This window comes from Macaca thibetana, chromosome 3, assembly GCF_024542745.1.
Source record: "Macaca thibetana thibetana isolate TM-01 chromosome 3, ASM2454274v1, whole genome shotgun sequence".
Lineage (NCBI taxonomy): Eukaryota > Metazoa > Chordata > Mammalia > Primates > Cercopithecidae > Macaca > Macaca thibetana.
In genome coordinates this window covers 105,459,385-105,483,803 of record NC_065580.1, presented here as the reverse complement: position 1 = coordinate 105,483,803, position 24,419 = coordinate 105,459,385, and the positions used below count along the sequence as shown (strand labels likewise).

Sequence of the window (24,419 nt, the reverse complement as noted above, 5' to 3'; positions counted from 1 at the left end):
AGTTGTTCACCATGGAATGAAGGGCCTGGAGCACACAGTGGAGAGGTCTGCATAGGTGTTGAGGAGGTGTGGTGGTTGGGTCAGAGCAGAGGCTCACCTGAACACATGGCCCTGCCTGGTATTGGGGCCAGTACCGAGAGCAACAATGACATGAGGTGTGGTGTGTTTGGCTCCAAGCTTTCAGAAAAGGAATGCCAGCAGTCTTTTGATTGAATAGTTCTGTTTTCAGATACCCTTTCACTGTCTTTCATGGACAAGGCTTGGAACTAGGCACCATGGGTGAATTGAGTTCACAATCTGATAAATAAGTAACTTCTGTTAGAACTGGCAGATAGAGAGTTAAATTAAAGGCATTAATGACTTGCTTGAAACAGACTGGAAAGGACCAAGCTGAGAACTTTTCTCATCCTTCCTGAGTCTTATCCTCATTCCTCTTCTTTCTTTCCTTTTTCTTTCCTTAGTAACCAGTGAATCCCCTCTCCCCCTGCCACCATGAGTATAGGGGAAGGTTCTCAGCTCTGAACCAGGCCTGCTTGGCATTTCTTCATTGAGCTAGGAAGGTGCCCAAAGCCTTCAATCTCCAACTTAAGATTGGAAATTATCTTAATTTGGTTATTTCCAAATTTTTCTCCATTTTCTCTTTCTTAAGCATTTATACAACAATAAGAAAGCTTACTCGTAAGAGTTATTTAATATAGTTTTGAATTAACTCTGATTGCTTTTTTCTCTTCAAAAGTTGAACTTTGGATGGTTCATCATTTTTGTAAATAGAGATAAAAATCTCAATGATTAATAAAACCTATCAAAACTTAATAATTGATTTAAATCTATACAACTGTGGTAGGTAGGAAAGAAGAAAATTATAAAATTCTTAAATTTTAGAACTGGAAAGTATTTGTAGGTCGTTTTTAGCTTTTTTTTTATTATCCCCTTATTTTATATCTAAGAAAAATCAAGGTTTAGGTGAATGAGATGTATAAGTAAATGTGGTAAATGTTTAGCAAGCTTAGAATGTTTTAAAATTTGCACAATAGGAGCTTTCATATTTTCTGACAGTAATATTGCAGAAGAAACTTTTTTTTTTTTTTAATCACTAGGGAATGCTAAAATATCAACTGATCAACTATAGTGGGAAAAAAAAATTTAATTTTAGGTATTCTGATTGCTGCGTCTTTTCTGTTTAGCAAAATAAAAAGACTTACATAGTAGCCTCTATGGATTGGGGTAAGAGGGTGGACATGGAGAACACTATTTTAGATTTGTTTCAAGTCACATCATTTCACAGTGATTCTAACTCAGAACATCCTTGGAGATAAACACATTTTATTCTCCTCTTCTAGCTTTGCAGTTCCCCAAAGTGTACTAGAAAAAATATGCCTATTTTGTTAGTTAAGCAAAGCTGAGCCCATATTCATGGAAGATATTGGACCATAACCTGTATTTTAGTAATTTGGTGAAAAAGGAATGTTGTCACAGTGGCTCTGCCCTCAGGAAATTGTCCAACCTCAGAGCCTCCCAGGTTGTATGGCAACTGAGTGAGGGTATGCGACTTCTTAGGCAAACCTCATCCTGAGATTTCATCGGGGAATTGGATTTGTGAGTCTTTTGTTCTTTCTCTACCTTTATTCTGCCATTTAGAAAATTAAAGTATTAAATTTCCATTTTGATTCCTCGTTGTTCCAGGAAATTTTTAAAAGGAAATTTTATATTAAATTCCCCAAGTGTCATTTTTAAAAAAACTTATCTTTCTTGTGTTTTAGGTTGTTTTAGATTCTAATCAGAGAATGAGGTACCTTTGCAACTAGATGTTCCAGTGACGTAGACAATGATGTGTAATCTCTGTATAGTCACAACACTGAGCTTGTTGATTGTCTCCTTCAAATCCCTAGTATGTTTCATTTAGCTTACTTGACCTGTCAGATTATGAAAGAATTAAAATTTTCCACTGTGATCAGATTTTGTCATGTTCTCTTTGTATTTCTAGAAGTTTTAACTTTTGGTATTTAACTCTTACATTGGTTGTCCAAAAAAATTTTTATTATTTTTTGAGACAGTTTCACTCTGTCATCCAGGCTGGAGTGCCGTGGAGCAATCTCAGCTTATTGTAGCCTCCACCTTCCCGGTTCAAACGATTCTTGACTGTTAGCCTCGTGAGTAGCTGGGACTACAGTTGTGTGCCACCACACAGCTAATGTTTTTTGTTTGTTTGTGTGTTTGTTTGTTTGTATTTTCGTAGAGACAGTGTTTCATCATGTTGGGCAGGCTGGTCTGGAACTCCTGGCCTCAAGTGATCCACCCACCTTGGCCTCCCAAAGTGCTGAGATTATAGGCATGAGCCACCGTGCCTGGCCCCTAACATTTTTATTTAAAGGAATGCAATTTGAATTGAGTAAATGGAAAGAGATATACTGTTTAACTGAATGGCTGTCATATAAATGACCGTCCTTCCCAACCCAAATTATATATAAATTTAATGTCATTCTGATCAGAAGCCTGATATTTTTTTCTTGGGTAGGGGAGCAGGGTTGGGAGACTGGTTCAGACGTTATATGTAAGAGTAAGTTGGTAAGATTTACCTAAAAAATCTTAAAAGAGTAGTTGGGGGTGGGGAGCTTTTTAAAATCATGCGTTAAAATTACCATAATGCTACAGTAATAAAAATAGTGTGATACAAAAAAATACAGAATTAAGTCAGTTGAATGAAATAGAAGACAGTCTAGCATTGTAAGAAATTAATATAAGATAAAGGCTGAATTTCATTCACTGGTAAAAGGGATGTTTACTTGATAAATGATTTTAATATAATTGGCTATTTCAAAGAGAACAAAATTAGGGTGAAAGAGCTAAGTGGAAAATGCAATTAATAATATTAGAAGAAATTTTAGGAGACTATAGTTTTGAGGTATGGAAGACCTTCAGAGACAAGACAGGAAGTGCAGAAGAAATAAAGGAAAATATCAACATACTTAAATACGTAAAAGTTTAAAAATTCTTTCTGACAGCATACACCACAAATGTATCAGAATACTTTGTCACACATGTGTGTTAACTTAAAATAATCAAAAATATCAGAATCTAAAGAGCATTAATTCAAGCACAAAGTGTGAGGGTGGACCACTCAGGAACACCAACTCCAAAGGAATGAAGTCAGCCTTTGGAAGCAGGGAAGTTTAGGTTTCATTTATATAGGCAGAGACAGAAATTTTTAGCAGGAATACAACATTGTTCATACAGGTGGCACATAGTCACAGCAGTTTGATGGGTTATAGGTGGTATTTCTTTTGGGGAAGGGTACATTTAACTTTTTTTTTTTTCTTTTTACAGAAAGTATAATAATGATGGATTTTCTATAGTCTGATCTAAGCAAAGTAAAGCAACACAGAGAAAGTTAATCTATAACAGGTTGTTAACTACGAAGGCAGGCTCACACCTGTAGTCTCAGCTACTCTGGAGGCTGAGGCAGGAGGATTGCTGAATCCCATGAGTTTGAGGCTGCAGTGAGCCATGATTGTGCCACTCTACCCTAGCTTGGGTGACAGAGTGAGACCTGGTCTCTGGAAAAAAAAAAAAGTAGGAAGTTTTGGTGCCTGGCATTGTTTAATTCTCTAGTCATTGTATTGAACAAGAAAAATGAGAAAGCAAGTTAATCTATAATCTAAGAACGGAAGTTGTAACCATGTGTGACTCAGATCACAGTCACATCTCCCTCAAGGCTTAAAGTGGTTGTTTTTTTGGACAGCTTTTAAATGTTATTTTCACATTTGACAGTCAAAGGTTTGATAACCTTAATTTTTAAGTAGGGAAATAGACAGTCTAATAGAAAAATAGTCAAGAATGTAAATAAGCAGTTCACGGAAGAGAAAATGCATGTTGCAAAACAAAATACTAAAATGATGATCCATACAAGTAAGCAGTGCGAAAAGGGTTTTCACCTATCTAAGGACAAAATTTGAAAAGCACATGAGGTGCTCCACGAGGGGTGGAGAAACGACCTCCTGCATCCTCTGTGACGAGGGTGCGGACTGCTGCAGTGCTTCCGGGCACAGCTCACATCCTTTGACTCACGTGTCTCACAGTTAGGTCCCTCCTGCTGAAACAAACGCGCCAGTATTTACATGTACGAGGAAGTTTAACCGTTTTTTATTATAGCAAGAAATTGAAAAATGTTTCTATGTCCAGTAATATGGAATGAGCTAAATAAATATATTTGTATTATACAGTATTTGCCATCTATAAAAATAATCCCTCTAAGGTTATTACATATATTGGTTAGGAATAATCTTTATGCTAGAATAATTAGAAAAGGAACAAATTTCAGATATTAATATGATCACATAGAAAATATATGTTTGTGTGGTTAGAGAGAGATTTGGAAGAATAGACATGTACTAAAATGTTCTTAGGTGAATAGGATTGGGAGAGGGCAGCAAGAGAAAAATCACGTTTTTCCCTATACACTTCTATAGTTTTTGTCTTGTTAGAGTAAGTTCAAAACATTAAAATGTATTTATTTGTTTTTTAAACGCTTAACTCTGTCTTAACCTTTCTAATGTCTAATCACTTGTGATGAAGCCTGGGCCTAGCCTGTGTTCTTCTCTTTTGAAGAAGATGTGGTGCACCTTTCAGGAGAGAACCCTGGCCTCTACTTCCTGGCCTGTACTGCTTTCTAAGCGCCTCTATCTGATGCTCTTATTTCAGTGATCCATCACTTCAGCCACTTTCTGGCCAATGTTCTCAGTTTCTTTGCTTCTTTATATTTCATTTGTACTTTCTAGGCTGATAATCGGTAGGCAAAAATCACACAGTCTTATGATTAGTGACCCTATAGATGTGTGTTCTGCAGCCTCAATTGTTCCCTTAAGATATCCCAGCAGCACTTGTTTTCCCCAGTTACCGCTCTCCTGAAATGTGAGTGGTGTTTCAGACATTTGTCTTTCCTCAGACCTTTAATGCTGCCGTTGTTTCTCTCTAGCAGCAAATGGCTGTGTCTTCTACTCTGTGGGGAACATGGAAACTCCACAAAGTACTTGCCACTAAATATGCAGTCTTCCTCCTCTTTTGCCAAGGCAAACAGGCCACCTGTGCTGGGTCCCAGCCCTACCTGTCTCCTTCTGGATACTCCCTATGTGGATTATCCCTGCTGGCCATTGCATCTCTTCCTCTTTTCCTCATTCATACATCACAAGAGTAAATATAGGGCCTTTGATGCCTATACCATCTGGTTCTTTGTTTCCTCTCTGACCTCTCTGTGGTATGCCTATACTTAAAGAAAAAGAAGGAAGAATATTTGGGTAGAATAATGAGAAAGCAGCATGAGCTAAAACGGGTAAGAAGACCTCAAGAGTAAAGATGCAGAACTTGATGAAATAAACCTAAACCTTATGTCCCCTACCCAGACTTCGGGTACAGTAGGGAACATATTTCACTCTTCGCTGAGCAAATGAAGGTTAATTGTTAGAACTAGCAGATTATACTATTTTATTTTTTTACCTAGAGTTATAATCCTGATTGTCATACTTTATATTTGTGTTCTATTCCAGTTTTTGAAAACAAATGAAACATAAAACTTTATCTATAAACTGGTATTCTGTATTCTGCAGAAAAGTAGCTTGGGGATGGGATTTGGGAAATATGAAATTAAATCTTTAATGTGTGGAAGTGCCTTGTGAATTTCTAGGAGCAGGTAGGCAGTGTGGGGTTTTCCATTCTCATGACCATGGATCCCTTTCCTTGCACATCTTTCTCACCCTTTTTCCTAACGTATGCCATCTGTCCCAAGGAAAGCAGTTTGAGAAATGTTGAAGGACATAAATAAATATGAGGTACTAAAGAAAATAAACAGAAAAATCAGGTTGTATGATGTACAGTAGTATGACTAGTAAGAATTTTTTATTCCCTTTCAGTTTGCGTGCTTTTCTGAGTCTATATATTTTGAAGTTAGCAAATGATTTTTTAAAAATGAAAAAAATGTTATTTTGACTAATGAAATTTTGGAGGAAATAAACTATTTTGTAAATAAGCATAGGAGAGTTCTAGTATGACTAAAATCTTTTATAATACCAGAGGTTATGATCTTATGTGTTTTAAGGTTTTTCTTAGGATTGACCTGAATTTTTGTTATTTGAGTTATGTTTTCTTCTTTTCCAGTGGCAGCCGATTAGGAGGCCTGGTTACAGTGTTGTGCTTCTTTTTCAATCATGGAGAGGTAGGTAATCAAAAACCGTTCTCAGAATTACTCCTGGCAATGCAGTTTTCTTCTTTAATCTATAATGGCATTCTTTAAATGTTTGATCTTATTATTTTGATTCAAAATTTAAACACTAGCATTCATTTAAGTTAACTTTTCATGACCATTATACTTCTTATGTGATATAAGGCTTAGTAATTTGATGAAATAGTGGGTCTGTATCAACTGTATCAATTCTTTTTTTTTTTTTTTTTTTTTTTTTTTTTTTGAGACAGAGTTTCTTTTTGTTGCCCAGTCGGGAGTGCAGTGGTAGATCATAGCTCACTGCAGCCTCAAACTCCTGGGGTCAGGTGATCCTCCTGCCTCAGAATCAGCTTCCAGAGTTGGTGGGACTACAGGAGCTCATCACCACACTCTTAAAATTTTTTTAAAATTTTTTATAGAGATGCAGTCTTTCTTTGTTGCCCAGGCTGGTTTCTAATTCCTGGCCTCAAGCAGTCCTCCTGCCTTGGTCTCCCAAAGTGTTGGGATTACAGGTGTAAGCCACCTCACCTACCCTCAAGTATCAATTGTTTGTATAATTTTAAAACTGTGAAAGCTAACGTTTTAGTTATAATAGAAGTAGGCGGTAATCGATACCACTTTCTTTTGTAGGGATAACTTTTTGTTGCAGGAGCTACACAGTATATTCTTATTTTAATGTATTAACATTTGATACTCTTTTAAGTACTTTTTGCAAAATATTTGAGTGTTTAAGGGCTTTCTAAAGAGAACAGTATTGTAAAAAATATAGACTCTGGATCCAGGTTGCCTGGGTTCAAATCCTGACTGCTATTTAGTGGCTCTGTGACCTGAGCAAGTCATTTAATCTCTCTTTGCCTTAGTTTCCTCTTTGTAAATGAGCATAATGATGTTACCCACCTCGTAGGATTATTGCAGAGACTAAGTAAATTCATATGTGTAAATACCTAGAACAATGTTTGGCACATGGTAGCTGCTATGTAATTGTTAGCTTGTATTATTACTGTTATTGACTAATTAGCTTAGTTTAAATTCTAATATAAATTCAGAGTGTCACGTTTCTAGATTAATCATAGTTGTAAATGAATTTCTAATACATCTCTCTGTAGATTTCTTTCATGATAAATTTTTGTATGAGGGAGAAAAGAATAAAGGTCAGCTTGCTTTGTGTGAAGTGACTTTGTCCTTCCACGCATTTTGTACACTCAGTGCCTGCTGTATTTGAATATGCACATGTTTTAACATGTGCTATAAGAGTAATCATCTCCAAACATAATGCAGAGTCAATGCTGGACTTCTTTTAGTCAGCGAGTTACTAATGAATACTTAGCTAATATGTTCTTAGTATTTAGAATCACAGAAATGTAAAGCTAGAGTATTTGACAACTGGTTGCAACATGACATCAGTTAATTGGTATAGTATGTGTTTAAAAAAAAAAAAAGTTTTGGCTTTTCCTGACTGTGGATCCTGCACATTGTGATACTGTGGGCCATGAAGCACTTTGAACCACAGATTCTGTGAGAATGACCTAAGAAATGGGGAAATAACCTTTTAATAATGGAAGAAAGAAGCATTGTGTGTTAACAATGAGGTGTCAGAGGAAAGAGGTTATTCAAAATTTTGGAACCTAGACCACCAGGAAGACCACTGTATGTAAAGCGCAAAGGTCTGTCGTGCTACCCTCCGTGTATACCATGGTTTTTAATTCTTGGTCTTATGTTTTCTTATAATTTTGAATCTCATGTGGCTTGAACAACATTCCTTACAAAGTTTTCTTAAATTTTAACAATGGGATTCAGACTATTCAGTTGGCTTTTCAGGCTGATGAATTGTCTTTTTGATACTTTTCAGCTACTTGGTATAGCTGAAAAGCATGCTTAGACATCACTTTTTCTAGGAAAAGGTAAACTGAATATCATTAGAATTAGAATTTCAGTTTTACTGAAATAAGTAGATAATTTTACTTGCATGTAAAATTACTCGTGAAAATACAGGTAATGTCATTAAAATTGAGAACATAAACTGCAGTTTTGGGTAAAATATTGGTGAAAACTCAACATATTTTGGTTTTAGGTAATGAGATTTTCAGACCCTATTTTTTTCTGATTTTTAAGCATACACTTTTTCTATGGACAGAAATATTTATTCTGGTAGTACCTATTTATGTATTTGGTGAGCTTTTATAGAGCATTGCTCTCTGGAAATGCTAGTGGGTTACTAATTGGTACCTTACTTTCTTAGGAGAGTTACTTTGGTCACATGAGTGACTGGTTTATATTGCAAAGAATAGTTCTGAATTGTTACTTACATTTAAGTTCGATTTCCATTATTTAGTTTGCTCTGTACTAGATGCTAAGATAGCATAGGTATACTTTTGAAAAATTTTCTTTTTCCTCCTGTGGTTTTATAAGGGAAACATTTTGCCTGAACAAAGCAGTTATAAAATGTGTAGCATGAATAGCTTAATCAATTATTAAATAAATAATTTAAAACACATTTAAAACCTTCAAATCTGAAACTTGTAAAATGCAATAAAAGGTCTTATAGTAATGATCAGTAATGTTGAGGTTATACATTTTATATTAAAAACTATGCAGATATTTTCATTGATCAAGCTTCTTTAGTAAATTTCATTCTGTTGCAACTGAGAATTTTTGCAAAGATGAAAGCTAGCAATTTCGTTTTGCCTTTAGAATGTTTTCTTTTACAGTATGCACACAACATGTGTTGATGGTGCAAGGTTTTGGCCTGCTGATTGGAAAGCACATGAATGTTTATTAAGAAAAACCTGAATACAGTATTTTTCTCCAATTTTTTTATTGTTAGAAATTCTTTTTTTGTGAAATAGGATTGTTTAGCTTTTTCATAAGATTAAAAAAATTATTGTGAAGCATGATTGATGCTGTTTCATGTAAAACATGTTCACATATATAAAGATGTACACATATGAAGAGGAAATTCCTTACTTTGTATTTTTTAAAAATAAATACTTTTTTAAAAAGTAATTCAAAGTAAATGAAAGGATTGCCCCCAAAAGTACTTCAAAGTAGATGAACGGATTGCCTCCAAAAGTAATTGAAAGTGAATGAAAGGATTGCTTTGGGGTTCATCTCTAGTTAAACCATTTTTATGGCCTACAACATATTTCTGACCCATATTTCTTAAATATTTTTGCACTGAACTGAGACTAAACTATAAACATACATGTTCCTAATTACTCATTGACATAGTTATGCCATTTATATAAGATTTGGAAAAGAATTCTTAGAACACTTTGAAAACAATCTCATTAATCCTTATTCTTATATGGTAGATATATAGTAAGTATCCCAGTATCATAAAAATGGAAGCACTTAAACATTAAGTGATTGGCTCAAGGTTACCCAGCGGGGAGGTGATTTTATATATTTGTATTTTAAAAAATTATTTGTTTTAACTTACAAATAATTGTAGATATTAATGGGGTACAATGTGATGTTTTGATTTATGTATACATTGTAGAGAGAGTCAGTCAAGCAAGTTAACATATGTATTCCCTCACCAAGTTAGCATTTTTTGAGGTGAGGATGCTAAAAATCTCTTAGCAATTTCAAAATATGCAATACATTAACTGTAGTCACCAAGTGGAGCATTAAAACTTACTCCTCCTGCCCAACTGAAACTTCATATCCTTGGATCATATCCCCATTACCCCTCTCTCCCCTGAGCCTCTGGTAACTACTTTTCTGTTCTCTGTTTCTGTGAGAATGACTTTTAGATTCCACGTATAATTGATATCATACAGTATTTGACTTCCTGTGCTTGGTTTATTTCACTGAGCATAGTATCTTTCAGTTCCATTCATAGTGTCTCAAATGACATAACTTCCTTCTTTTTTAAGGTTCTGTCATATTCCATTGTGTATGTATAACACATTTTCCTGATTCATTAATCTCTTTATGGAAACTTAGGGTTGCTTGGCTATCGTGAATAATGCTGAAATGAACATGGGAGTGCAGATATCTCTGATGTACTGATTTCAGTTCCTTTGGATATGTACTCTGAAGTGGGATTGCCAATTCTATTTTTAGTGTTTTTGAGGAAACTTACATGGTTTTCTAAAATGACTGTATGAATTTACATTCCTACCAATAGTGTGCAAGAGTTCCCTTTTTTCCACATCCTCTCCAACACTTATCATTTGTCTTTTTTGATAATAGCCGTTCTAACAGGTGTAGGTTGATATCTCATTTTGGTTTTAATTTGAATTTCCCTTATGATTTGAGAAGCTGAGCATTTTTTTCCTATATCTGCTGGCCATTTGTATCTTTCCTTTTGAGAAATGACTTCAGATTCTTTGCCCGTTTTAAAAATGGAGTTGTTTTCTTGCTGTTATTTGAGTACCTTATATATTTTGAATATTGGCCCCTTATCAGAGGCATCGTTTGCAGTTATTTTCTCCCAGTCCTCAGGTTGACTCTACACTCTGTTCATTATTTCCTTTGTTGTGCAGAAGCATTTTAGTTTGACGCAATCCTATGTGGCTATTTTTGCTTTCCTTGCCGGTGCTTTTGCAGTCTTATCCAAGAAATCATTGCCCAGATCAATATTGCGCATCTTTTTGCAGAAAGAGGATTACAAGTTTCCTGATTCCCCATTAATCTCTCCAAACACGAAACTCTTCAGTAGGGGAGTAGCATTTCAAAGAAGACATCACTATAATTTATCTTTTACAAATGAAAGGTGCAGAGACCTTTTCTTGCCAATTTGTGGACCTCTTACTTCATTTTTCTTTCATTCTTTCTTCCCTTCTTTCCGGTGTTGGTAAGGTTTTGGCCTGCTGTACACCAGATACTTTTTGATACTTGAGATGTATAAGTAAAACAAAGACTCCTATCCTTGTGGATAATCATGTGAATGATGTGGGATAATCTTCTGCCTTAAAGCAGGAGAATAACTGGCTTATTTGGGCAGTAGCAAGGAGGAGCAGAGAGTGATAGCAGATAAGGTCAGGCAGTTAATAATTGGAGGTAGGATAGAGTGAGAGCAGATTTCTGTAGGTCATTGTAGGGTCTATTTGGAGTGGATGGAATGCCTCTAGAGGATGACGACTAGTAGAATGACATGATTTAAATTATGTTTTACATGAATTTAGGAAACTGTGTAAGTACAAGATGTATAATTTTATGAAGGCTATTCACTGGTATGTCTATGGATTTATGAACTTATTATATTAAACTTACAGTAACTTCAGAAGTTCAATAAAAACAGAGTGTTAATCTTAGCAGCATATCTGCTGATGTAAATTTGAAAAGCAGTCTACAATAGAAAAGTGGCCTACAACATCTTTTATGACCTTGCCCCAGCTGGATTTCTGGTTTTGTCTCACATCACTCTTCAGGCTATTTTTGTTTGTTTTGCTCCAGCCCTATTGGCCCTTCTTTCTCCAGTTCCTGGAAAGGTCTATTCCTTTTCCTTCCTCAGGGCCTTTGCACACGCTGTTTCCTATGCTTTGTATACACCTCTGCCCCCCTCATCTTGACCTGTGCCTAATTAACTCCTAGTCATCCTTCACAACTGGGCATTTCAGGTTGCATCTCAATGGTGTTCTTAATTTCTTCCTGCAGATCTGAATTTCCATCTGACATAGTTTCTCTTTAATTTTAATAATTTTATTTAGCATTGTGATAAAGATCTCCCAAGAAGTCCCTTAGTTTTTGTCTGTCTAAAAATGTTATCTTGCCTTCATTTTTTGAAGTATATGTTTGCTGATTAAGAATTACAGGTTGATAGCTTTACCTTTCAGCACTTTAAAGATGCCATTCCATTATCTTCTGGCTTCCACTGTTTTATAAGAAGTCCGCTATAATTCTCACTGTTGTTCCTCTGAATATAATGTGTCTTCTTTGTTGTTCAAAGATTTTCAGTATGTGTTTGGATTTTATTGGTTTGATGGTGGTAAACCTAGACGTGTTTTGTTCATTGAACACTTTTATGGGTTGGTTTTTATTTTTAATCAGTTTTGGAAAATTTCTAGCCAAGATCTTCTTTTTAAATACTTTATTCTCCCCATTCTTCCTCTCTTCTCCTTTGGGGATTCTAATTACATGTATGTTCAACTTTTAAAAAATACTATCTCACAGATTTTTGACACTGTTCCTTTTTTTCCCATTTTTTTTCCTCTCTATTCCTCCCTTTGGATATTTTCTCTTACCATGTCTAGGAGTTGACGGATGCTTTATTCTGATGCATGCAGTCTGCTATCATCACTATCTGGTAAATTCCATCCCTTCCTTCCTTCCTCCCACCTTCCCTCCCTCCCTCTCTCTCTTCTTCCCTCTCTTCCTCCCTTCTTGCCTGCCTTCCCTCCTTCCCTACTTCCCTCTCTCCTTCCCTTTCTTTCTTTGTTCCTTCTTAGAATTTCCATTTTTTCCCTAGAGCCTCCATTTTTCTGTTGAAATTTCCTACGTCTTCATCTCACTAATATTTTTCTATACATTTTAAAATCTAATTATTGTAGTTATTTTAAAGTCTGTCTTCTAATGCCAACATCTACATTTTCTGGGAATTTAACTCCATTGACTGTTTTTTTCTCTTAATAATGGGTCATATTTTCCTGCTGCTTTGCATGTCTCATAGCTTTTTATTTTATGCAAGACAATTTCTGTAAAAGAATGATAAAGGTTGAACTAGATAATCATTTTTGCTTCAATTTCCCTAAAAAGGGAACATCTTCTTTTATGTCAAGCACCTAGTAAGAGAGACTGAGAATTTGGATCCCATATGAAGCCCTGCCAAGCAAGGCAGTAGTATAGTTTTAATTTGTTTTAGTTTACTTCCAGTTTCAAATGAACTACAGCGATCTCTTTTTTCTTTTCTTTTTTTTTTTTAACTTTTTTTTTTTTATTATACTTTAAGTTCTAGGGTACATGTGCACAACGTGCAGGTTTGTTACATATGTATACTTGTGCCATGTTGGTGTGCTGCACCCATCAACTCGTCAGCACCCATCAACTCGTCATTTACATCAGGTATAACTCCCAATGCCATCCCTCCCCACTATCCCCTCCCCATAATAGGCTCCGGTGTGTGATGTTCCCCTTCCAGAGTCCAAGTGATCTCATTGATCAATTCCCATCTGTGAGTGAGAACATCTGGTGTTTGGTTTTCTGTTCTTGCGATAGTTTGCTGAGAATGTTGGTTTCCAGCTGCATCCATGTCCCTACAAAGAACATGAACTCATCCTTTTTTATGGCTGCTTATTATTCCATGGTGTATATGTGCCACATTTTCTTAATCCAGTCTGTCACTGATGGACATTTGGGTTGGTTCCAAGTCTTTGCTATTGTGAATAGTGCCGCAGTAAACATACGTGTGCATGTGTCTTTATAGCAGCATGATTTATAATCCTTTGGGTATATACCCAGTAATGGGATGGCTGGGTCATATGGTATTTCTAGTTCTAGAGCCTTGAGGAATCACCATACTGTTTTCCACAATGGTTGAACCAGTTTACAATCCCACCTTCATCTCCAACTTTCCAGGTGCTCAACTCAGGGGACGATTCCTTTGATCTCACCACTCTAAACTGGGAAGGGGTTAGTTTTCAGCTTTTTAGTTAATTTTAATCCATCTCCAGATTCAGCCATGGCAAGGCCCTGGAACCTAAGTGCTGTGTGAGATTGTGATCTCACTGGGTTCTGACTCTCCCCAACTCCTTTATCTGCCAGATTCATATGTGTGTATGTCTATGTGTGTCCCAGGTTGAGGGAGGGGTGGCTGTCACAACAAATACTCATTTTTGTGTTTGTACCTTTTTCAGATTCTTGTTTATGTTGTTAGAATTTGTTTGGTTCCAGCAAAGACTCTCTGCCTATGGCAGATCCGTACCTAAATTATGCAATTGTTCCCAGGTGTGACAGTAGGGCCAACAGCTGTTCTATATCTTCACTTGGGCTATGTCTAGTTCCACTGTAAATCTTGTACTAAAAAGGCAGTACAAGAAAAGTCCATTTTTCTCTACTGTTTTTTCTCCAGCTTTTTATTTTGAACAAATTGAAACTTACAGAAATGCTCTAGATTCACTTTCATTTACCAATTTTAATATTTTGACACATTTGCTGTCTCTGTTATACAAACACTGACACAGACATTTTTCTAATCCATTTGAAAATGAGCTGCAGATATGATATCTCACCCCTAAATACTTCAGAATATGTTGCCTAAAAGCAAGACATTCTCCTACATAATCATAATACTGTTATCATACTTGAGAAATTTAACACCAATAATTATACAATAATATCTTAATACAGCCCATATTCTCATTTTCATAGTTTATTCCCATAAATTCTTTGATGCTTTTATTTTGGATCCAGAATCTGATTAAGGATCGTACATTGCATTTAGTTGTTATTTTACTTAGAAAAGTTTATCTCAAACGGTTTCTCTTTTTTTTCATGGCATTAACATTTTTGAGGAGTCTCATTATTTTGTAGAGGTCTGACAATTTGGATTTGTCTGATTGTTTCCTCATTAATAGATTCAGATTAGACATTTATTTTATTTTATTTTGAGACAGGGTCTCACTCTGTTGCCCAGACTGGAGTGCAGTGGCACAGTTTTGGCTCACTGTAGTCTCTGCCTGCCAGGTTCAAGCGATTCTCATGCCCTCAGCCTCCCGAGTAGCTGGGATTACAGGTGTGTGCCACCTCACCTGGCTAATTTTTATACTTTTATTAGAGACAGGGTTTCGCCATGTTGACCAGGCTGGTCTTGAACTCCTGACCTCAAGTAATCTGCCTGCCTCGGCCTCCCAAAGTGTTGGGATTACAGGCGTGAGCCACCACACCCAGCCAGATTAGACATTTTAATGAAGAATGTGGCACATATGATGTGTCCTTTTCTTTGCATTACCTCTGGAGGCATGCAAAACCAATTTGTCCCATTATTGAATTTACTAAGTTAAATCACATGGTTAAGGTGGTATTTGTCATATGTCTCTATTATAAAAATGCCCTTTTTCCTTTTAATTAATAGCTGAAATGTGGGATGATACTTTGAGACACCTGAGTATCCTCTTCTCCCATAACATTTACCAACTGATTATGCATCCACTGATGATCCTTGCCTGAATTAGTTATTACATTAGCCATTGCAAATTGTAATTTTCTAATTCTGCCATTTCATCTACATTTAATGGTGTTCTATAAAGATAAATCCCTTCGCCTGCCATTTTCTTTTATTATATATGCATAGGATTTTTTTTTTATTCAATGTTTTATAATCATCGCAATTCTTTTTGATGCTCCCATTGTCACAAATTTGTCTGGTAGTAGTCTCCCCACCTTTTAATGATATATAATTTTCATACATTTACATTTGCATATTTTAATTGTTCAGTGGATCTTTGCATATGTATACAATCTTGTATCCAGGAACTAGATCAATGTATAGACTATTTCCAGCCCCCAAGCAGGCTCACCTCTGTTCCTGTCCAATCTGTATCCCTCCCCATCCTTCAAAACAGGTAGCCACTCTTCTGTCTCTATCACTATTGATTAGTTTTGCCTATTTGGAAGTTTCATATGAGTGGAGTCATACTTTCTTATGCCTGACATCTTTCTCTCAACAGATGTCTGTGATATGTATCCACATTGTTTTCCAAAGTGCTTGTACCAGTTTTCACTCCCATTGGCAATGTATAAGAATTCCAATTTCTTCTGTCAATACATCCGTGTCAGTGCTTGGCATTGGCAGTCCTCTTAATTACAGTCATTCGGATGAGTGAAATGGTACCTTATAGTGGGTTTAGTTTGCGTTTTCCTGATGAGTAATGATATTGAGCACCTTTTAATATGGCTTATCATATTTAGATATTCTCTTTTGTTTAATACCTAAGTCTTTACCCATTAAAAAGTACTTGGGTTATTTTATTCATATATGGGAACTCTTTGTCTGCAAGTATATATATGTTCTGCAAGTCGCTTCTCACCACTTATGACCTGTCTTTTCATCTTTTTTGGTTTTGTGATTTTTATCTTTGTGTACATGATCTTTTGAGGGTTTGTTGATGAAGAAGTTCTTAATTTTCGTGAAGTTCCATTTATCAATCTCTTATGTTTAGTCCTTTTTGTGTCTGATTAAAAAAATCTTTGCCTACTGTAGGTCATAAAGATTTTCTCATATTTTCTTTTAGAAGCTTGAAGAAAATATAAGGGAAAACCTTGGTGTAGGTTTCACATTTTGGTTTGTAATCTGTCTAGAATCTTGTATACAGTATGAAAGAGGTTCCAGATTCCTTCTTCCCTTACCCCACCCCAAATAGGATGCCCAGTTAACTTAGTACGTTTTTGTTAAAAAGAAAATTTTTCCCTGCTGAATTGTAGTGGGCTTTGTGTCATAAATAAAATGACTATATAGTTTTGGATTTATTTTTACACCTCAATTATGTGCTATTAGTCTGTTTATCTTCAAGCCAGTATCACACTGCCTTAAATATTGTAGCTTTATAAGTTTAATATCTGATAGTGAAGATCTCCAACCTTGTTCTTCGTCAATATTGCCATAGCTATTCCAGGTCCTTTGTGTTTCCATACAAATTTTAGAATCAGTTTGTCACTACTCCCCTCTCTTTCAACACATATACAACCTGCTGGTTAATCTCTAGATTAATTTAGAATGAACATTCCTGAATATACTAAATCTTCCAATCCATAAACATAGGTTTATATTCGTCTCCTTTAATTCCTTTCAGCAATGTTTTATGTTTTGCACATATTTTATTAATCTCTAGATATTTTATGATTTTGGCACTATTTTCTGCCCTTTTAATATATCTCATTGGTGTCTGAACACTTCCTTTCAAATACAAAAAGGTTCCAGAAACAAATTATTCTGTAATACACACAAAATTGTTTCAGAGTTACTGCACTGTCATTACCAATAACAAACCTGCCAAGTATGGTTCAGTATTTCTCTAGTTATTTTTCTCCTGTGAGTATATTCTACTAAGGAGGTGTAGTCAGAGTATAAAAGTTAAACAATTCAGAAGCAACCTGAATTGTTTTTATTTCTCCATGTTGTATTATCATTTTGATAGTGCAATTTGAATCTTTTGTTTCTGTTTCTCCTTATATTGCCTTTATATCTTGGCTAATGCTTTCATTTTGTAGTCAGAATTTTGGTTATGTTGATAACCTTGAGCAGTGTAGTTTATAACTGCATGATAAAGGTGGTAGAGGTGACATTGATAACATCTTGCCAGATATATTTTCTATTTTAGATGAGTAAGCAATGGTCAAGTTCGAGTCTTTGCAACAATGGATGGAGACATGGAGGTGTACTCACTGGTTTTTCAACAAAGTTGACTGCTTTCATAGAGGTTTTTTGTAAATTTAGGATAGGATATAATGATATCTTAGATTTTCAGAGACAAAAAGATCAATGTTTTCTGTCATACAACCAGCTGAAATTCTTTATAAAGATAGTACAGTTTAAAATAGCATTTACATATCACTGACACATTAAACTCTGTGTGAGCCAAAATTGTACTGTAAGTTCAGATTGAAATATGTAACTGGTTAATCGAGCAGCTTATCCGTACGGGCTGTGCATAATCTGAAAATCTGAAGTCTGAAGTACTCCAAAAGTCTTAAAACTTTTTGAATGCCAACATGACTCTCAAAGGAAATTCTCATTGGAGCATTTCAGATTTTGGTGTTTTTTTTTTTTTTTTTTTTTTGGATTAGAGATGCTCAACCAGTAATTAAAATGCAAATATTCCTAAATTTGAAAAACTGAAATCCAACCAACACTTCTGGTCACAGCATTTTGGATAAGAAATACTCAACCTATGTATGGTACAAAAATAGACCAAAACTCCAAGAAAGCAACCAGGCTTACTTATTATCAAGATACAGCGCCCTGAGTTCCTCAAAGCCTACTCCAAACTAAAAGTCTTCCTAGATAATAGGACTGCCCTAAGTAGCATCAAACAGAAGATGTTCAAGCCATGTCTCTTAAACCTAGCATTTTTGTGGTTCTATGTGGATAGCAGGATTAGCAGGATTCTTAACAACTATAACATTCTCTGAAGAGAGGTAGCATAACCTTCATAGTGCCAGCAATCTTTTAAGGAAGCACTCATATAGTGTTTGAAGCATTATTATAGTTAATATTAAGCAATATAAAGCAATAGTATAGTCAATAAAGAAAAGCAGCAGTCAGAGGTAGGTAATTTGTTTTAAACCTAAACATTATAGTAGCAAGTTAGGATTGATCCAGCAAATAGTAACTCTAGTAAAAACTCTTGGAATAAATCTTAAACATGATCTGTTTGATACTAATACTAACCACAATTTGTGACTCACTAGTCAGTTGTTCTTCTATTTATTTTGAAGTTATGAAGATAAATCAATTAGATTATGCTGTATTTCCAATATTGTAAGTTAATAGATTGAAAATAGAGATTGAAAAATTAAGCTGTTTTTGAGATTCCTTAGTTATTGATTCTTGAGTGAATGATTAAAAATTATTACGCAGAAAATAAAAGCCTGTTGTTAATATCTACACAGTATTATGTTGCAATATAATCAGTGTTATGAAATGTGTGCTAAAAATTATATACTAGATGATTGCAGTTTATGCAATTAAGATTTTTATTGAATTTATTTTCATAGTAAGTGAATTTCTTGTACTTAAAGATAACATACATTTGTATAACCCTTTTTTGAAGCAGTTCACATGTATATTTCCTTTAAATCTCAAATTTCAAAATAATGCCTTTAAAAAGCATTGACATTTTAAACTGTCACACTATTTTTATTTTACATTTAAAATTAGAGAGAAAGAAAAAATATTTACTTGTTGAAACATAAGGCATGACTAAATCAAATCTCTTCACTATTTTCAAAGTATATGAGGTCATCTGGAATGGCAATTATGTTTGTACCAGATCCAGTAAAGCACGTTGTGTTACTAGAGAAACAATAGAAAGCACTTTCATGGACATTTGATTTCATGCACTCAGAATTTTGGAGGGAGAAGACCTTGCCCTTCATTACAGTCCTGTAATTGGGTTTTCTTGTCCCTACTTTCAGAGGATGTAATTCAGTTTTGGTGAACTGAGTGACTTCAGCTATTAAATGAAACAAATTCCTGAGAGATGATAATGTCATTGAATGTGGGTAACAAATGTGGGGGAAACGTCTGTATGAAGAAAATTCTCAAATTGCACATTGCATAGTTTGAATACTTGCTTGTTTGAATACTTGTTTTTGTACAGAGACTGATGGCTTTACAAATTTTGATCATACAGGCATACTTCAGAGATATGCAGGTTTAGGACCAGACTGGGGCAATAAAGTGAATACCATAATAAATCAAGTCATGCAAACTTTTTGGTTTTCCAGTGCATATAAAAGTTATGTTTACACTGTACTGTAGTCTGTTAAGTGTGAAATAGCATTATGTCTAAAAAACAATGTACATACCGTAATTTAAAAATAAGTTGCTAATTCCAGCACTTTGGGAGGCTGAGGCAGGCAGATCGCCTGAGGTCAGGAGTTCAAGACCAGCCTGGTCAACATGGTAAAACCCTTTCTGTATTAAAAATACAAAAAAAATTAGCCGAGTGTGGTGGCGGGTGCCCGTAGTCCCAGCTACTCAGGAGGCTGAGGCGGGAGAATTGCTTGAACCCTGGAGGCGGAGGCTGCAGTGAGCTGAAATTGCACAGCTGCACTCCAGCCTGGGTGGCAGAATGAAACTCCGTCCCAAAACAAATGAACAAACAAACTGCCAATGATCATCTGAACCTTCAGCAAGTTGTTCAAATGGAGGGTCTTGCCTTGATGTTGACGGCTGCTGACAGAGGGGTTGCTGAGGATTGGGATAGCTGTGGCAATTTCTTAAAATAAGATAACAATGAAATTTGCTGTGTTGATTGATTCTTTCTTTCACGAAAGAGTCCTCTGTAGCATGTGATGCTGTTTGATAGCATTTTACCCACGGTAGAACTTTCAAAATTGGAGTCAGTCCTCTCAAACCCTGCCACTGCTTTTGCAACTAAGTTTATGTCATATTCTAAATCCTTTGTTGTAATTTCAACAATGTTTACAGTATCTTCACCAGTAGTAGATCCCATTTCAAGAAATTTCAAGAAACCACTCTTCTTTGCTCATTTAAGAAGCAACTCCTTATCCTTTAAGTTTTACCCCTATTACAGCAGTTCAGTCACATCTTCAGGCTCCACTTCTAGTTATCTTGCCATTTCTACCACATCTGCAGTTACCTCCTCCACTGAAGTCTTGAGCCCATCTAAGTCTCCCATGAGGGTTGAAATAAACTTCTTCCAAAGTCCTATTAATGATGATATTTTGACCTCCTCCCGTGAATCAGAATGATTTTCATGGTATCTGAAATAGTTAATCCATTCCGGATTTAAATTTCATTTTCCCAGACTCATCAGAGGAATCACTATGGCGACTAGAGCCTTATGAAACATATCTCTTAAATAATAAGACCTGAAAGTTGAAATGACTCCTTGCTTCATGGGCTGCAGAACAGATGCTGTGTTAGCAGGCATGAAACCGACATTAATCACTTCATCCGTCTCCACCCAAGCACTTGTGTAACCAAGTGCATTGTCAATGAGCAATAATATTTTGAAAAGAATCTTTTTTTTGAGCAGTAGGTCTCAAGAATGGGCTTAAAATATCCAGTCAATCATGCTAAAACAGATGTGCTGTCATCTAGGCTTGTTGCTCCATTTGTAGATCACGTGCAAAGTAGATTTAGTGTAATTCTTAAGGGTTCTAGGATTTTTAGAATGGTGAATGAATATTGGCTTCAAGTTAGTCACTGGTTGTGTTAGGTCCTAACAAGAGAGTCAACCTGTCCTTTGATGTTTTGAAGCCAGCCACTGACTCCTCTCTGACTAGGAAAGTCCTAGATGACATTTTCTTCCAATAGAAGGCTTTTTCATCTGCACTGAAAATCTGTTGTTTAGTGCAGGCACCTGCCTCAGTTATGTTAGCTAGATCTTCTGGATAACTTGCAGCTTCTGCATCAGCATTGCTGTTTTACCTTGTACTTTTATCTTATGGAGATGGCTTCTTTCCTGAAACCTCATGAACCAACCTTTGCTAGTTCTGTAGTTTCCTCACCTCTCTCAGCCTTCATAGAATTGAAGAGAGTTAGGGTTTTGTTCTGGATTAGGCTTTGACTTAAGGAAATGTGGCTGGTTTGATCTTCCATCCAGAACATTAAAACTGTCTGCATATCATCTATAAGGTTGTTTCACTTTTAATTTCCTTCAATAATTTTTCTTTTGCATTCCAGACTGTTAGGCATAAGAGGCCTAGCTTTTGGCCTCTCTCAGATTTTGACGTGCCTTCTTCACTAAGTTCAATCCTTTCTAGCCTTTGACTTAAAGTGAGAGATGAGCAACTCTTTCTATTAATTGAACACATAGAGGCCCTTTTAGGCTTATTAGTTTTCCTAATTTTAATATTATTGTGTCTCAGGGAATTTGGAGGCCTGTTGGGAGGGAGAGAAATTGGAGAGTGGCTGATCGGTGGAGCAGTTAGAACACACACATTTATCCATTAAGTTTGCCATCTTATTGGGCATGGTTCAAGGCACCTAAAGCAATTACAATTGTAATATCAGAGATTACTGATCACAGATCACCATAGCAGATATAGAAATAATGAAAAAGGTTGAAATATTGTGAAAATTACCAAAACGTGACACAGAGATGTGAAGTGACCACATGCTTTGGAAAAATGGCACTGATAGACTTGCTTGATGCAGGGTTGCCACAAACCTTCAGTTTGTAACAGACATTATCTGCGAAGCATACTAAAGGGCAATGAAACGCAGTTTGCCTATGTATCTTACTGTCAATCATACTGAACTCTCCAGTTAATCTAATAAACAGCTTTAAAAAATTGCATTCTAGTAACAACATTATACATTATCAGCAGACCTTTTCAATCTTTTCAGCATTCCCTTGTGGGAGTAGTTCATTCATAAATAGATATGTATGTCAGTTTCATAAAGGATGGTGAGCTTGGTAGAAAAGAGTAAACTGGCTCAGTCTTTTTATAGCAGTACTAGAAATATTCAGTAGTCTGAGGTAGAGCTAAAATATAGGAAACACTTATTTCTGACATGGTCTTTGTCATTCTGTAGAGTCTTAGATACCCCTGCTTGCATTGAAAGACATCATTATTTTAGTGTGACTTAATATCAGATTGCTTGTATTTAATTCTATGCTGTTTTCTGTTGATGGAAGGATGAACTTACTAATATGTTTAGTATATATACAGAAAAATGACGTTATTACAACTGTGATAGTACATTGCTTAATTATGTCCAAAGTGAGCTTTTCAGAAAGGTTTTTGCTTAACAATTTTAGGACTTTTGTTACTTAATTTGATTCTACCACTTACTTTTAAATATTTTGCAACCAAGGGGAGCTTAGGCAAAAAAGTAAAACCAAAAATGGAATATTCCTTTGTAGCAGCACTGTGAATGAAAATACTAAAATTGATGACTACAAAGAGTTCTCAAGTACTGGTTATGGATAGTTTTGCTGAAATTCATGGGAAAGAAGACAAACAATAGATAAATAATCAACTCAAAATATTCTAAAATTTGGTAGAACATTTTCTTGCTGGTACTTTCCTCCCTTTTAAGATGTAGTTGCATCTTTTTTGGTATTTTCTTGTTGACAATTCATGATACTAATGCTTTACATGATCTTAAGCCACATGTTTCTCTGTCAGTAATGTTTCTCACATGCTAGTTTTGCTGTTTATGGAATAAAGTCCAGTAGTTTGTTTTACAACATGCCATTTAAATTGTGTTCAAAATAATTTTATTTTATTTATAAATAGCAATTTTTCCTTGGAATGTCTATCTTAGTAAATTTAGCAAGTGTACTATACTATGAATTTTTTTTTTTTCAGTGTACCCGTGTAATGTGGACACCACCTCTCCGTGAAAGCTTCTCATATCCGTTTCTTGTTCTTCAAATGTTGCTAGTGACTCATATTCTCAGGTAACTTTGACTTAACCTTATTTCTTTTTGCATTAAATAATTTAAACTAGAATTTCTTGATCTTCCATAATAAAGTCAACATAATAAAATAACCAATATGATGCTGTTGTTAGTAAAAATATTTTAAGAGTATAACTTAAAAATAGTACCAAAACCATTTCCTCTATCAGCCTTCTATTCCTCTTCCTTTTTCTTTGTGGTCCACAGTGACTGCTTGAGAAGGAACACATTTGCTTTCACTTCTCCTGTCGTTTCCACTTTCTCAAGTCTTCTTCTGTTACCAGTATAACCTCCTGAAAATGAGCACAAAGAACGTAAAGGCTGGTCTTGTTATAGTGTATCCTGTAAGATACAATCCTTTGGGGCAAAGTGTAATTCACAGAATTCACACTTCTCTCCCTTTCTGCTGACAAATATTGAGCTGCCTTGCTTCAGAGGGTAAAAATGAAACCAAATGGGGGCTATGGAAAAATGGAACAAAGCATGATAAAAATCTGAAGATGACTCAGACCGATAACTCCCTTCAGTGATCCTCCGAATTCGGAAGAACTTTGTTGAAGTCTGTTATGCCAAACGCTTTGGGCAATCTATATTTCCCTCTGAATGTTACAGCAAGCATAGAACCATCACATGGCTTTTAGTCTCCTACATAGTAGTGTCTTTAGACAGACCTTTCATAGAACATGGGATGGGTAATGTTTTTAAAGTCTGTGTAGCTCTAGCTGTCTCCTAAACTCCTCTTTAATAGGGTTTAAAGCTTCTTTAGCACCTTCAAATAAGGTGAACCTCTATGAATTCATAACCTTTAGCTGTGCCCTGTTGGTTCTGAGGCATGTTGAGCAACGGTCCCTTCTCAAACATCTCTGTAAGAAGTGTTGTGCTGTAAATGCTAAATTTTATTCCATAAGTTGACTTCATAGCTCATTAAAAGGTTATCTGGAGTTTAAAAGTACTTTTGTTGGATTAAAATAGCAGAGAGGGATGTCCTTTGGGGAAGGGATACTTCCAGAAGTGAAGAAAGGCGTTTCGTAATGGTGCTCTATGCTCCAGGTAGGTTTGTCTAACCAGGATGTCTTTACTGTATCCAAGCTGCCTACACTCCATCACCTCAGTATATTAACATGCACACTCCGCTTCTGTGAAGATGGACACGTGTGGGGCTTTGC

At 35.6% G+C, this 24,419-nt stretch overlaps 2 protein-coding genes across 2 annotated transcripts in view; both read left to right on the top strand.

Annotated features, from left to right (window-relative positions):
• The window catches only part of LOC126951413 (probable C-mannosyltransferase DPY19L2), a 184,308-nt gene that overhangs the window by 118,116 nt on the left and 41,773 nt on the right, over positions 1-24,419 (top strand). The gene's annotated exons all lie outside the window — the stretch shown is intronic.
• The window catches only part of LOC126951419 (probable C-mannosyltransferase DPY19L1), a 48,168-nt gene continuing 27,917 nt past the window's right edge, over positions 4,169-24,419 (top strand). The window contains exons 1-2 of the mRNA XM_050785496.1: positions 4,169-6,205; positions 23,162-23,253. Of these exons, the coding sequence (XP_050641453.1) occupies positions 6,038-6,205; positions 23,162-23,253 (260 nt within the window). The 5' untranslated portion in view covers positions 4,169-6,037. The remainder of the gene's footprint in view (positions 6,206-23,161; positions 23,254-24,419) is intronic.